This window comes from Humulus lupulus, chromosome 7, assembly GCF_963169125.1.
Source record: "Humulus lupulus chromosome 7, drHumLupu1.1, whole genome shotgun sequence".
In the NCBI taxonomy this organism is placed as follows: domain Eukaryota; kingdom Viridiplantae; phylum Streptophyta; class Magnoliopsida; order Rosales; family Cannabaceae; genus Humulus; species Humulus lupulus.
The window spans coordinates 6,547,061-6,563,216 of NC_084799.1; the positions used below are offsets into that span (position 1 = coordinate 6,547,061).

The following is a 16,156-nucleotide window of genomic DNA, read 5'->3' on the forward strand; positions in this document are numbered from 1 at the left end:
CGAGAACCCGCGCTGCCGGCGAGACTACTGGAGCCGAGAACCAACGCCGGAGAAGATTTCCTGTCACCGTTCCTATCAACGACGCCGAGAGTGCTGGAGTCGAGAACCCAGCTGCGGTCGAGCGTCGTTCACCACCGTCACTGCCGCCGTTCACCCAGCTGCCATCGAGCGCCGTTCACCTAGCAGCCGCCGTTCAAAGCAAACCAGCCCTAAATGGTGTGATTGAATAAATCCCCAAAATGTATAGTGCAGATGAGCTTTCTCTTGTATTTTAATCCTATAATTTCGAAGAAAAAAAATTAATAGTTTTTAAGTGTTTTACTTAATAACTTTAAGCACTTGGTTTGTGAGTCATTAATACGTTGTCGTCAGAACAGAAAGGTTCATTAAATTTCATGAAACAAAAAAGCAGCTTCTTGAATGACTTTTCTTCCTGTTCGTTATGGTGATCTCCTATATGTTATTTCATTTAAATTAAAGTTGAGGCATACACGTGACATGAGAAGATGCAGCTTGTCTGCAACCACAATATTAATTACTTGCAGCCATGGATATCAAGACCAACTCGAGATCCCTGCTTGTTCTCTTCATCTGCCTGTTTTTGAAGACCAATCTCTCTTTTGGAAGTGATACCATCTCTGCAAGACAATCCCTCTCTGGTGACCAAACCATTGTCTCTGCAGGTGGAGTCTTTACTCTCGGATTCTTTGATCCAGGTGATACTTATAAATACTATATAGGCATGTGGTACACGAAAATAAAGACCCAGACTATAGTATGGGTGGCAAATAGAGAGCAGCCAGTTTTAGATAGATTTTCTTCTGAGCTGAAAATCTCTGATGGTAATTTAGTTCTTTTCGATGAGTCCAAACTTCCAATTTGGTCCACAAATTTCGTACAACAAAATAACCAAAACCCACCAAGTTCTGACTTCATGGAAGAATTCCATAGACCCTCCCCCAGGCCTCTTTACTCTTCAGCTAGACGAAACCGACAACTCGTTTATCATACTTCGGGATAAGTCTAAAAAATATTGGAAGGGAGTCGAAATGGGGCCATTCCAATATGGCTTCATTTCTAGCTTATTCCCTGAAATGAGGCGATATTACCATTTCAATGTTGTATCGAATGATAATGAAATTTATTTTACATATTCGGTGAAACACAATGTGATGGATGATTCTGGGCAGATTAAGCAACTAAATTATCTGCCTAATAGTGGATGGAATTTGTTTTGGTCTCAACCGAGAACACAATGTGAAATTTATGCTTTCTGTGGGCCGTATGGCAGCTGCGATAGCAGGTCCTTGCCCTTTTGTAAATGTTTGAGGGGATTTAAGCCCACGTCTCAGAGTGATTGGGATTTGGAGGAGTATTCTGGTGGTTGCACAAGAGTATCCAAACTTAAATGTGGTAACGACAGCCTTCCTGATGGTGAGAAAGACAGATTTTTAGAGATGCCCAACATGTTATTACCTGACAATAAACACTCTTTGCATATAGGGGACTCCGATGAATGCAAATCAAGGTGTCTAAACATCTGTTCTTGCACAACTTATGCCTTTCACAACAATAGCTGTTCAATTTGGCTAGAAGATGTCATAAATCTGAGGAAAGCACCGGCAGCAGGTGACGACAGTACCATCTATGTTAAGCTAGCAGCTTCTGAGTTTCAGGATCATAAAAACAGTAAGGGTGAAAGGACCATCCTCGTCCAACTCGACTGGGTCTTTTGTCATTTGTATCTTCACAAAAATGGCATGCTATTAAGCTAATCTCTCTCGTACTGTTTAAATTTTTATTACAGAAGTGATCAAGTTTTTGAAGTCGAAGATACTCTATGTTGTCCTGGGAATTATAGCCGCTGCTATTCTCATCGCTTGTTCTGTTTATTATCAGAGAAGAAAAAAAAAGATCAAAAGTCAAGGTAATACTAACTATTAGACTGCAAATCCTCACGTGCTTGCAACTGCTGATACCAAATCAAATTATTATTATTATAATTTAGTGACCAACTTCAAGTGATGTGTAAAATCAGGTGACAAAAAGGAAACTTGGGGAAAACAGGTAGTTGGCTTGTATGATACTGAGAAACAAATCGCCAACTATATAAAGTCATGCCAGTTTAGAGAAGATGAAAGAGAAGGTATAGATGTGCCCTTTGTTGATTTGGAAACTATAGAAATGGCTACAGATAATTTTTCAGACGCAAACAAACTTGGACAAGGAGGTTTTGGCCCTGTTTACAAGGTAAATAATGTTCATTGTACTCGTCCTATTCAATTTTTTAACTATCTTTATAAAATTTAGCTGAATTACTTATCTTTGCATGAAACTCCGATAGGGACAATTTCCAGGAGGTCAAGAAATTGCTATAAAGAGACTCTCAAGTAGCTCAGGACAAGGCTTAGAGGAATTTAAGAATGAAGTTATGTTGATTGCAAAACTCCAACATCGTAACCTTGTCAAACTTTTGGGCTATTGTGTTGAAGGAGAAGAAAAATTATTACTTTATGAATATATGCCCAACAAAAGTTTGGACTCATTCATATTTGGTAAATTTGTGAATGTGAATTATTCAAGCAAATTTTAGCACTAGTTTTTTTTTTTTTTTTGCTAATAATAATATAGAAGATCAAATTTAAATGTAAATCTTGCTAGATCGAACACTATGCTGTTGTTGAATTGGGAGTTACGCTTTGACATCATATTGGGAATCGCTAGAGGTCTTCTTTATCTCCACCATGATTCAAGATTAAGGATTATTCATAGAGATTTGAAAACAAGTAATGTTCTATTAGATGAAGAAATGAATCCCAAAATTTCTGACTTTGGCTTGGCTAGGATATTTGGAGGCAAACAAACTGAAGCAAGCACAAGAAGAGTAGTAGGAACATAGTAAGTTTTGCATGTGGTCCTAATGTTAAATCTGTCTGTAAGATTTTATGCTCAATTGTTAGATCACATATTTATATCTGTAAATATCAAACTAAATTGTTTTATGCACAGTGGATACATGTCTCCAGAATATGCATTAGATGGACTTTTCTCAATTAATCCGATGTTTTCAGTTTTGGTGTTATGCTTTTAGAAATCGTAAGTGGTAAAAGAAACACAGGATTTTACCAATCTGAACAGCCTTCTGGGATATGTGAGTGTTGATACGTATAATGATGCCATATTATTAGCATTTATATATTTTGTTTCTTTTGGTTTTTATCTGAATGATCTTTCTCAATATGCTTGCTGCAGGCATGAAAATTGTGGAAAGATAACAAAGCATTGGATCTAATGGATGCAACGTTAAGTGAGAGTTGCAACACAAATGAATTCATGAGATGTGTTAATGTGGGGTTGTTGTGCGTGCAAGAGGACCCAAGTGATCGTCCCACCATGCCAAACGTGGTGCTCATGCTTGGGAATGAAACAACAAGTCTATCAAATCCTAAGCAACCAGCCTTTGTTGTGTGGAGATCTGTTTCTACCTCTGCCTCTCCTAATAAACCATTATCAGTTAACGAGTTAACTACTAGCTTAGAGCAAGGCCGATAAGTGTAAGTTCTTCTTATTATCCAAGTTGCTTTCTTTGAAACAATTCATATCACACAAACAACATGATAACAATTTGTCCTCTTTTTTTATTTATATTTTTAGTTTTTGTCATCCTCAAATTTATTTACACTGCATATGTTTTGGAAATGAAGAGTGCTTTCAAATTTTTACGAAGAGATAAGTAGCTAAAACAGAGAATATGCCATGGATCTTCATTTAATGGTGTGATCAGTTTGGTTTTAATACCAAATATATTTAATAATTATGGCTGACAATATTAGTAATTAGTTACTAAATTTGTGGAGCTTTGACGATCTGGGAATCATGGTTTCCTTAAAAACCTTCATATTAAATTCCTGAAGGTGCTAACCCAAGACTTCTTGGAGCATCTCTGCTTGCACAGGACTACTAAAATCTGTAAAGTCACTCCTAACAACCAATGCTCCTCTGACTGTTAAATTTTCATTATTAACTTTCTCAGATATTCTTACTTAGAAACCTGAAGGTTGTAACTTGCAATGTTTTGTTTAGAACATATGACACATATCAACAAACAACATACATATTAGTTCAATATGTTTGGTTTAGGACAGACTACATGCCAACATCATAAACCTAACCTACTCAGAAGACCTCATGGAAACTACTCCCAAGCCTTGCTGCGATAGCTGAGAGTAGCTGCTGTCAAATGACAGACGACTACATTCATAGACTGAGCAAAATGCTTGAAACACTGTCAGCAATAGCAACAACACAACAGCCAAGACTTTGCACCATTGCCCGGCAATCCACCGCCCCTTTTTGATGAATCTCCTAGCTGATACCTTCCGTAAACCATTGTAGTAACTCTTCACGCCTTCAATATCTTTGTTTATGCTCTCGGTATTCGTTGACTGTATGGACTTAGTCATCCCACTGAGCACTTTCGCCACTTGTTTCTCACTGATGAACTGATCCATTTTTATAATCCCATCATCCTTGAGCACTTTAACATCTTCACACGTCCTTATTAGATGACTCATAATTTCCACATACTTTGTTAGAACCAACGGTTCTGTCTCAGAATACCTCAAAGCCTCGTATGCAGCCAAGTTCTTGATAATAACCTCTGAATTTCCACTTAGTTTGATTGAGGGTAGGTGAAAGGAGACGCTTTTTGAGTCAAATTTGATTCTTTTAATGTGAGCTAATACAAATTTTACTCCGGCTTTATGCAGCTTCGAGGCTCTTGGAATGAAGGTTTCGTCTTCTACGAGTTCTTTGGTTGCATCAGAAGATACACTCGACTCAAGTTCTGACCATGGAAGCTGCCATAAACCTTGTGCAAGTGCAATAGGCTTTCGAAGTGGTAGTGGCACTAGATTTTGTAACATGTCGAAGCTCTGTTCGGCAAGTTTGCTAGATATTGCAATTGAAGATACAGAAGGCATTAACAGTTCACATGCAGACTCCCCTGGCATTGCCCATAGAGTTTGGTTTTTATTTTCTTCTTCTGTACTGATGCTGATGTCAGTTTTTGGAGCTTGGATTTTATTCACTTTCTCAAACAGTTCTATCAACGACTGAAGCTCCTTCTTTTCTTCTCTAAGATTATTTCCAGGAGAGGCATTGAGCATGATCAAATGGTAAAGAAGATCCAACAAATGGGCATGGTTTAGAGTCTTGTAAGATGGGTAATCAGCCACTATATCAAATGGTGAGACATATTGGCAAAAACCCACCAAGACTTTTGGCAAAACCTCACTCACCATTTCAAATTTTGACGATTCTATAAACAAGATAGTCCTCAACACAGAGAAAGGAATTTGATTCTCAAGCATCATAACTTCTCTCAGTGTCCTATCTTGGGCCAATCTCCTCCCAGAATAATCCATCACATGACTCAAAAATCTTGCGTATAAATAATCTTCTTTCTTGATTCCATAACAGCCAAGTAAATCAAACAGAAACAAACCATCTACGGCCATTCTCCAAGTACATCTTATAAGAAGCTCGCACAGAGGGAACTACCATCTCCTGAAGAAGCTCAATAAGCTTATGAAAATTGAGGTCTTGGAATTTCTGATGGATTCTCTTGGCCTTCATGGCCTTGGACATTTGCATCTGCCCATGCTCAGGCCTCAAGTGATGGATGGCACCCAAACCCACCAGTTTTGGTACATAAGCTTCAGGGTTGAGTCGAGTTAGAGAGGTGGGAACTTTGAAGATGCTAACGGGAATATCTAGATCATCTTTGTTGAAGATTACAGAGATGGTATCCACAAACTATTTAGATTTTGTAGCCATGACTGACTCATTTTGTTGACTCCAGTCTGTTTAAATTCAGATTCATATGGTGAGTTCTAGTTAGTAATGTTTTATTTGACCCTACTGATCCGGTATGTAGCTATTCCCATATAACAAATAGATGGCATACAGAAAAAAGTATCACGTAGCATTGAAAAGCTTGCCTTCATTTTCAGAAGCCAAATCTTTTATCTTGTTAGATGGAAAATCCCTGAGAAACAAAGGCTCAATATGTTACACTACACAACACACAAGGCCAGAAAACAAGATTTTGAGTTGTTATCAATACAACCCTACAGAGATTAGAGACTAACCTCATAACTCAAGCTTTTCCACGTAGTGTATTGATTTTCGAAGGTGAGATTTTGGTTTCTATGAAACTTGACTTATAACATGTTAGGCTTCAGGATTTTTAATATTTATTTTTGATCTGCAAGTAAGTAGTGTCTTAGCGCTTATAGAAATATATACCATATTATGACCGGAGTGAATTAAAGAATCAATCCATTGTTGCTGAGCTTTTTTTTTTTGTTTTTTTGTCTTGTCATAAAAAATCAGAGAAAAAAAAATTAACCCGAAGAAACTGAATGAGAAAATGTACGTTCAGCACCTCTATATGCACGAGCTATTCATTTCATATGTATATATAGACTATAGTTAAGACAATAAATAAGAGCTAGTCATGACAGAGAGGGGCACAAACAGACTAACCAACACAGATGTACAAATTAGAAACTGAGTCCAGATATATGATGAAGGGGCTAAAATGTTATTGATTTTTTTTTATTCAAGAGAAGTTATTTTAATAAGAAAATGGTATTTGCGGCATAAATACTTGTTATAGTTAAATATTTAATCTTTTATTTTTACGATAAAAATACTCAATGTTTAATATATGTTAAAGATAAATACCTAATATTTTTTCTTTGCGGCAAAAATGCCTAAAATTTCTAAAACATTGCTTCTGTATGAACCTCTTCTATTAGAGTTGTTGAACATGTTGACTAAGCAGATATTTGTCACTTTGTAATAGGTCCATTTCACAATTTCTTTTAAAAAAATATTTTAAAATTGAAAAATGAATTAAAAAGTCATTTTAAATTAATTCTAATTTTAAAAAATACATATTTTGAGGACAAAAATACTCAAATTGCGAAGTTATATATATCTGGTGAGTCAACATCCAAATTTCTTCCATGAACATTGGGTATTTATGTATTTATCTTTAACATATATTGAACATTGGGTATTTTCTTCCATGAAAAATGATCACTTTTTTGTACATCTTCTAATTGAAGTCTCTTATCTCCAAATTTCATATTCTCATCTCAATGTCTCTTCTCTAAATGTCACATAAATTTCACATCCAATAATCCATTTATTTGTCATTCTTAATCACTTCAAGGTTATTGTCGTTTTAAGACATACATTGTCATTCTTTGGCTAAACTTGCGCTGTGAAGGGCTCTAATATCCCTCCAAATCCAATCCTTCCTTAAGATAAAAAAATCTATAAATCTTATGCTAAAACATGCACATGAAACAACATTGTTAATCAATTAATTAGAAATTAAAAAACTTAAATTTGTTATCCACTATGCATGTCTACGTGCTATTTTTTTTTTTTAAATGTTGTCGTTCTTAAGGCCTTTTTCCCAAATTATTGTCGTTTTGTGCTCCTCAATCTTATGATTATCTCAAACTGTAATTTGTGTCTGTTTTTCTCCTTTTCAAATCCAATTAAAGAAAGAAATTGTTATTCAACTACAATGATTTAACACTTCATTTTATAAATTCATGTACTATATACAGATAAGATTTTCCTTCCCCATGTTCAATTTTATTTTTCCTTTATAACAATTTCTCTGAATACTACAAAGTTTCTAAAAGTGGGGTTCAGTTCACATTATTATAAACATCCATCTATTTATCAAGGCTCACCCGATAATACATTACATATTAATGCATACAAAAAGAAAATAACAACTCTAAATAAAGAGAAAATGAATTAAAAACTCTCTTTGCATTGTAAATTTGACACGTTTAAATTAAACTGGCACAAAACAAAGAACTGACACATAATTTAAAACATATCTACTAAAATCACAATAATAACTTTATTTGGAGGTTGTAATAATGACATGGTCCATTATGAAACTCATATGCATGATCCCACATATTCAACAACACCTTTGTTAAGCCAAGTTTATTGACTTAACAACAAGGGCCACTCACACACACATACCTCATAATTAAAGATAAAGCTACATATTAGATCTCGAGTAATGCTAGACACACTCAAATTGCACGCACTTTTTATAGTGTATTTTATTTTAATAATAAGCTTCTTAAATTCTTCTAAGAGTTTAAGCATCTCTGTCTGCACAGGAGTACTAAAAATCTGTAAATTCACTCTTAAATTCTTTGAGAATGATCAAATGGTACATAAGATACAGCAAATGGGAATGATTCAATGCCTTGTACTGCTGGTGATTGATCAACACTTTCAATGGGGAGAATCCTATGCAAATAAAACCATGCTTGTGGAAATGGATCACTGTAGGAGCCAAAACTTTGGCTAAGCAAACTTTCTATTGTTGAAACTAATTTATGCAGAAATGAAAGAACGCACTGTTTCATTCAATACTACAACAGAAGCGAAGAAGAAGTAGGCACAGTGTTTAGCAGAAGCTTATGCACGCTCAAAGAAGAAGGCAGAACCACTTAAATAAAAGCTACATTATTACCTGGATAAACAAGAATAAGGCCCTGTTTGGCATGGCTTTGAAATATATTTTGAAGTCTTAAAATTACTTTTAGGTGTGTTTTGATGAAATATAATTTTTTTTTTTTAATTTAGAAGAGATTTTAAGAGAATTAGTGACTCACCAGTTTTTTCAGGAAGTATTTCTAAAAAAACACCGGAAGTTATTTTCTTGTTTTAATAAATCTTTCATAATACCTATTTTATCCATATTTTTTATAAAAGAAAAAAATAAATTAGATTTATATCTTAAATTGTGCAGATAACAGTTATAAAATGCGACTCGTTTTTTTAAAAAATATTCTATCTAATTTTTCAAAAAATAACTACGTGTAATTTTTTTAGATTTTATTTTTCTTGTTATTATTTTATATATAGAATCTCTTTCTCTAACTATATTTAGATTTTTATATTTGAATATTCAATTTAAAATTTAGATTTTTTTTCTTAATTACATTTAGATTTTTATAATTTATTTGAATATTCAAAAAAATATTTTATGCAGTATATACCAAACACTTTGAAAAACTCTTCAACAAAGAAAAAAACTATTTCAAAATATAAATCCAAACAAGAATTAAAAAGCTCAAATTTTTACTTCTTCTTATGTCTAAAAATAAAAATAAAAGTTTTGCCAAACATGCCCTAATTCTTTCTAACTACTTCCATTAAGATTTTGCCTATCAATACTTGTTTTTTAACTTGTAAAAAGGACTTTGATTCATTTTTATGCTGTCACATTGCTGAGAGAATTCATTCTTACATAAACATCAAAAGTTCTTCTACCTCTACAATCACTTACCCTGAATGATATAGATTCCATCTTCTCTTCATGTGAAGCCATCATTTCTAGTGTGATCAAGAAAACTATGAGCAACAGAATTAGACCTAATTTGTAGCCATAAATATGACTAAAACATAATGCTATTAGCCTATTAGTCATTACCAATAAAAACTTACCACAATCAGAGTAATAACCTCATGACCAAATTCCCAATAGAGTTGAAAGTTTGAAACTAAGGTATAATGGTAATATGGCATATGATTTAGCAATAGGGATGTTTACTTACCCCAATTAGAGTAAATTTCCTCCACCAGTGTAGAACAGTCCCGGAAAAAAGTGAAAGTTTAGAATCTCAGACCTATGATATGATGGTAATATGACATATATTCACTATGAATCAGTAATAATGATGTTTGCTTACCACGATTAGAACAGTCCCAAACTAGTATAATAGTGATGTTTACTTACCCCAATTATAGTAATAAGTTGAAGTTTAGTAATAATGATGTTTGCTTACCACGATTAGAACAGTCCCAAACTAGTATAATAGTGATGTTTACTTACCCCAATTATAGTAATAAGTTGAAGTTTAGTAGATTATTGTGTCCCACATAAAATAAGTTTAAGAATATTAAACCATTAATAAGAACATATGTAGCTCCACTAATCACCAATTAGTTTTTAAATAGATCCTCATGATTTTTGTCATGGTATCAAGAGTCAATTCTCTAGCGGGCATTCGATCCATACCAATCCAAAAAGAGTGAGCCAAACTGCATGAAATTCACATAGTGCAAAAAGACACTTGAGATCTGAGATTCAAGTAGTGCAAAAAAACACTTGAGATCCAAAAAATCAGGTGATTCAAGATTAGTGAGCGAAAAATCGCCACCATCTTGATAGGATATTAGACTATTGTGTCCCACATAGAATAAGTGTAAGAATATTGAACCATTAATAAGAACATGTATAACTCCACTAATCACCAATTGATTTTTAGATGCAACCTCAAAATTTTTGTCAAAGTTGAAGGTTTGAATTTCAGCCCAGGCCATAATATGGCATATGATCAAGGTCCTGCATGGAACTTCCTAATTTTTGGAAAATATAATAATAATAAAAGGACAAACACACTAATAAACAGTTCATCCAAGGAATGTTACAAAATTCTTGACACTAATAAACAGTTCATCCAACCAAGTCATCCTTGATCTAAACACACTGATTCCGAGTCCCCTACATCTTCTTCACCAGCTGCACTACTCTCTTCTCTTGTTATGGTAAAGGATGAAGCAGAAGAGCCAACAGTTTCGGGCAAAGAGATAGCCCTTCTCTTGCTTCTGCCACGCCTCCATTTTCTCAACATCTCCAAAACATCTTCTCCTTCACCACCATCATCACCTCTCATCTGTGGATGATCCTTAGGTGGTGGTTCACTGGCCAATGTTCCTCTCGCACCACTTTCACCCGAGATTGCAACCGAAAATGGAAAGAAGACTGATCTACAGCAAGAAAACATAGCAATCAAAAGAATAATGTAAGTGTACAGAGATGACCACACATAGAATGTCCATTTCCAACTTCGAACAAATTCTTTCGTCCATGGAAGCTTTGATTTCATCACAATTTCAGATTCATACAACTGTGGGAGAAACTGTGTTCCAGCCCTTGGAATCATTATTACTCTTATGGCTCCTGTTCTTGGATGTCCCTCCTTGTATTTCAGTATTTCAATGGTTATTTTCTGTGTTTCACCAGAAATTCCAAGTACTAGTGGTATGCTCATAATAAAAGTTCTTGCTAATCGGACAGGAAGGCTTCTGAAACGTAACATGCAAGGCAAACTTGATTTTCCCATTACATGACCATCCGTGGATAAAACTTCTGCACTCAACTGAAAAAATTACATATATTTAGCCAATCTAACCAAATTAGAGTATAGTGTCCTGTGTGATGATAGAGAAGAAGCAAAGAAATTTACTCTTATTGATAAAATTACCAACCCTATCATGAGAGATTTATTTCACTTGTAACTTTAACATTATATAAACTCAAACACTTGCGGACCTGGATGGAGCCTAGGGGGCTAGTGTCAAATTCTTTTATATGTATATTTTGATATTTCTGCTCCTTCTATTTTTTAAAATTTTTTTTGCCCCTGTGAATAAAATTCCTTAGTCCGGTTCAAGCAAATTCCAATACCATTTGCATCTCACTCTTCTACTTGTAAACTCACTTGCACTACACATCAACTAATACAATTTTATAGAACTTGGTCAACGGGGGGACCCACATGTATTGCTGCTGGGGCTATCCCCAGCTGACCAAACAAAAAAATTGATAATTTTTTTTTATATAATAAGCACTAAAAAATTAAACATGTCATTTTGTCTCTCTGACAGGAGGATTCAAACAACATTACAATCTCAACTAACTAACTTAAGCGATATTGGTGGTTTTCGTTTATGTTCAATGAGACACGTTTTTATGAAAAAAATGAGAGAAATGAAATGTTTGTCCCACATTTTTTCTAAATCAATTTGTTATAACTATCATCAATATATAATAACTATTTGGTTATCCTTTAATCACACAATTAGATTTTTGAAATTTTTATAATTTTATAATTTTATAATTATAGTTTATTTCTAGTTGATTTTGTACTTTTATTTGATTTTGTTTGATAATAGATGTAGTCTAATTCCTGGGTCCACTGCTGATAGTATTTAGTATAAAATGTGATAGTATTTAGTATAAAATGTGACGAATTAAAGTGTCGTTAACACTTCAATTACTTCAAATTATATAATTATTTAATTAAACAAAAAAAGTCATATTTAATTAAACAGTCAAATAATTATCTCGAATATATTACCCTTGACAAAAAAACTGTGCAATGTATCCAATATTTGTAAACTCACAAAAAAAAAAATATAGGAAATTTCTTTAGTAGGGCCTTCAAGTGTTCTCAACCTTTAAACAGTGTTTTCGGCGTGATTTTTTATGACCGTGTATATTGTAATTATTTAAAGCATCCTGCAAATTTTCAAAAAATTATGAATAATTTATAGTGCCGAAAACTGAGTTCAAACATGTTATTTTCCACGCGCATAAAAAAATTAATTACACGTGCAATAATCTGTTTTCGTCACGGTAAATTATTCAGAATCTTCTAAAAATTTACAGGATGCTTCAAATAACCATGGTCATACAAAAAATCGCATCGAAAACTATTCACGAGTTAAAAACACAAAATAACCTCTTTTTGAATGTCCTACCATAGAATTATCCAAAAATATATTTTTGGCAGTAAATGTACGAGAATATTAAACCATTTATTTAATACATCATCAATTAATTTTAAAATATAGCTCATAATTATTAACAAACCATACATAAGCAAATTCACAAACAGTTTAAAAACACAAAAATGGGCATACCTGAAATACACCAACCTCTCTATTGAAACCAGATTCAGGCATCAAAAGAACCACAGAGACGGAGAAGGTATGACCCACTGGAACTCCCATAACTGGTTTCTTCTTGTGACCCATCTCAAACCCTTGCCAACCCCCAAATGAGAACAGAGCACTCGGGTGGGGTTCGGTGAAATCAAAATGCAATCTTTCTTTCAAAATCACAGGCTCCTCCACCCACACTCGGACCAACCCAACACCCAAAACGACAGCCAAAATCAAAACAAGAACCAGAACCATGCAGACGTATGCGGCCCCGAGAATCCCAAACCCCAGTCGCTTCAGCAATGAGATGATGCCATGGGTGAGGACAGTGGGGGCTTTCTGAACCGCCGTCTCGATGGAAACGGTGGTCTTCTCTGCTCGTCGGTACGAGTCAGAGACGATGGACATAAGGAAAACGACCGGAGAGAAGAGAAACGACAGTGAGTTGTGGATCAAATCGGCTTGGAGAAGCACAAGCTTTGTGAACCAGTCCGGTTCGGGTAGGGCTTTGTAATAGAAGTATTCGTTCTCTTGTTCTTCCATAAGTGGTTGTGGTTATGGCGGCTATGGTGGGTCGGTGATGAATGACGGGGCCATAGTTTTTATCAGATGAGAGAGAAAGAAGAGAGAGAGAGCTCCAGCTCCAGGTGGGCATTGTGCATGGAAGAGAAGAGAAGAGACGAACGAGACGTGGTAAGAGAACAGAGTGATAGGTGACAAGTGTTACACGAAAGAGATGAAGTGTTTAAAGATTGTCGTTTTAATATAATCGTGTGTGATGTTTTGTCGCATTTTGATCGCACGCAATCGTTATGGTAATAAGCAAAAATATAGCAATTTCGTTTATTTTAACGAAAACTGCGCAAAATAAAATTTAAAATACAAAAATATAAATTTTAAAATTTAAAATAATTTTGATTGATCTATTGCCTTTTTTTTTTATAAAATTAAAAGAATAAAAAATCATGATTATTTTTTTAATTTGTCAAAAATTATGGGATTTTTTTTAATATTTTTATTTATAAAATTATTTTCAAATTCTAACCAAATAAAAAAATATATAAATTTTAGGGTAGTTATGCCGTGCACTCCAAAAATAGGCAAATTGATGCACTTATTTAGTTTTTGGGTTGAGAAGTATTTCCGATGCAAATTTTTTTATGATTGTGTATATTGTAGTTATTTAGAGTATATTGTAAAATTTTGAATAATTTACAGTGTAGAAAACAAATTTCAAATAGTTTATTGTTTGACTATTTTTTTTGTGCACGTGGAAAGTAACATGTTTGAACTTTATTTTTGATATGGTAAATTATTTATAATTTTCTGAAAATTTGCAGGATGGTCTAAATACTACAATGTACATGGTTAAAAAAAAAAAATTTGCCGAAAATACTTCCCGAGCTAAAAACATCAAGAAATGTGTCGGTGTACCTCTTTTTAGGGTGTACCAAAGAATCTTCCTAAATTTTATTCCCGGAGATAAGGACTATTTTATTTTATCCTTCCATAAATAGATTTATTTGTGCTGCTCTAGTGCATCCCAAAAAAAGGGTGCATGCTTCACACTGTTTGTATTTTCTATATTTAGATAAATTTTTACTCAATTTTTTTTTAACCTGTGTATATTGTAATTATTTGAAAACAAAATTTAAATAGTTTGTTGCATATGTAATTTTTTTTAATGTGACGAAAAAATAACAAGTTTGAATCATATTTTTTATACGATAAATGCTCAAAATAAGTACAATGTACACCTTCTTACAAATATTGCACCAAAAATAAAGAATTTACCCTATTTTAAAAATACGAATGGGTGCACTGTACACCCACAAAAGTAAGGGTGCACCATAGAATTTTCGAAAATAATATTTTATAGAAAATAATTAAAAAAAATTAAGTGTTTATATATTTTACATATTTTATTTTACTTCGTAAAATTTATATTTTAAACTAAATTTAATAATTAATAGATTTATATTAATATAACAAATATTAGTTTAGTTTGGAAGAAACTACAAAAGTGGCATTTTTTGTTAAAAAAAATCATAAAAATCTGTACCTGCTACCTGCGACTCAACAAAAGTCGATCCGATTTGAGCTCCCCGCACTCTACGAGATTTTGGTTCAGACCATTTAATCACAATTCCCACGTGGCTGTTTGTTTAATTTCCTCCACTAATTGTTGACCACGTATTTTTTTAACCATTTGTTTAGCAAAAAAAAAAAAAGATATCATCAATATCTAAAATTAGTGAAATAAAAGTTATAAAACGATGTCTTTTTTTTCTCCAATAAAAGCACTTTCCTCCAAAGATAAGCATACGAACTGATGCAATAATGTCTTTTAAGTTGGTACAATTAAATATCAAATTTTATAATATTTTAATTTAAATTAAAATACTAAATTACTCTATTAATAATACATCATATCAAAACACAATTAATATTCTTTAATAATATTATTCCAATCAAATTTCATATCTATAATAATATTAAGATACTAATTTAATTTTATAGATTAATGATAAGTGAATTTAAAATATACACTTAAACATTACACATATTAATATGATGACTATATTTTAAAAAACAATACTATATTATTATGTATAATATTTGAGTTTATATTTTAGGTCCACATATTGTTACTCTATGAATAACTATCAAATTTTAATAATAATGCACAATCTTATTTTATGTCATTGGTTGTACAAATTTTAATATCTAGGTTGATACAATAATAAGATTATATTTCTTAGTTGCTAACTTACATCTCAAATTTTATTCTTAAATTTGGATTTTAATAAAAAAGCTAATAAATTAGATATTTTTATGTAATTAAAATAGAAATATCTTTAAAATATTAAAAATCAATTTAATTGAAATTATATTTGTATAAAATACGTAATATTATTTTGCAATTTATTAAACAATACATACAAACAATATGCTCCTAACGTGTTATTATTCCTATAATAATTTATAATTTATTTTGTCTAATAAAAAATCATGCTAACAAGAATTTCACTTTTGAAATATGCTAACAATAATTAAACGTTAATAATAGTGATGGAGTAAGTATATAAGGAAGAGTAGCATGAAGCTATGACTATCGACAATGTTAAGTGCGCAGAATAAGCAAATCTTCTTCTTCTTCTCTTTATTACGAAAATGAAAAGACAAATCTAAAACTACAATACCTTTATGCCAGTGCCATTTCCGCCATTTCCATTGAGCTCGATTATGCTTCGACACTGGTTCAGAAACAAGAGAAGAGCAAAGAAATCGTTGTTTGAGTCGTGGGGCT

At 33.0% G+C, this 16,156-nt stretch overlaps 2 protein-coding genes and 1 pseudogene across 2 annotated transcripts; 1 reads left to right on the top strand and 2 right to left on the bottom strand.

Annotated features, from left to right (window-relative positions):
- The first annotated feature begins 382 nt into the window (after window positions 1–382).
- LOC133790506 (G-type lectin S-receptor-like serine/threonine-protein kinase At4g03230) lies at window positions 383–3,699 on the top strand (annotated as a pseudogene).
- A 473-nt stretch (window positions 3,700–4,172) lies between these two features.
- Window positions 4,173–5,519, bottom strand: LOC133791291 (putative UPF0481 protein At3g02645). The gene has a single exon (XM_062229219.1). The coding sequence runs from the start codon at window positions 5,517–5,519 to the stop codon at window positions 4,173–4,175; it is 1,347 nt and encodes a 448-aa protein (XP_062085203.1).
- A 4,973-nt stretch (window positions 5,520–10,492) lies between these two features.
- Window positions 10,493–13,530, bottom strand: LOC133790508 (seipin-1). The gene is made up of 2 exons (XM_062228167.1): window positions 12,826–13,530; window positions 10,493–11,279 (listed from the first exon to the last, which is right to left on the bottom strand). The coding sequence occupies exons 1-2, from the start codon at window positions 13,387–13,389 to the stop codon at window positions 10,587–10,589; spliced, it is 1,257 nt and encodes a 418-aa protein (XP_062084151.1). The 5' UTR covers window positions 13,390–13,530; the 3' UTR covers window positions 10,493–10,586.
- Window positions 13,531–16,156: the final 2,626 nt, after the last annotated feature.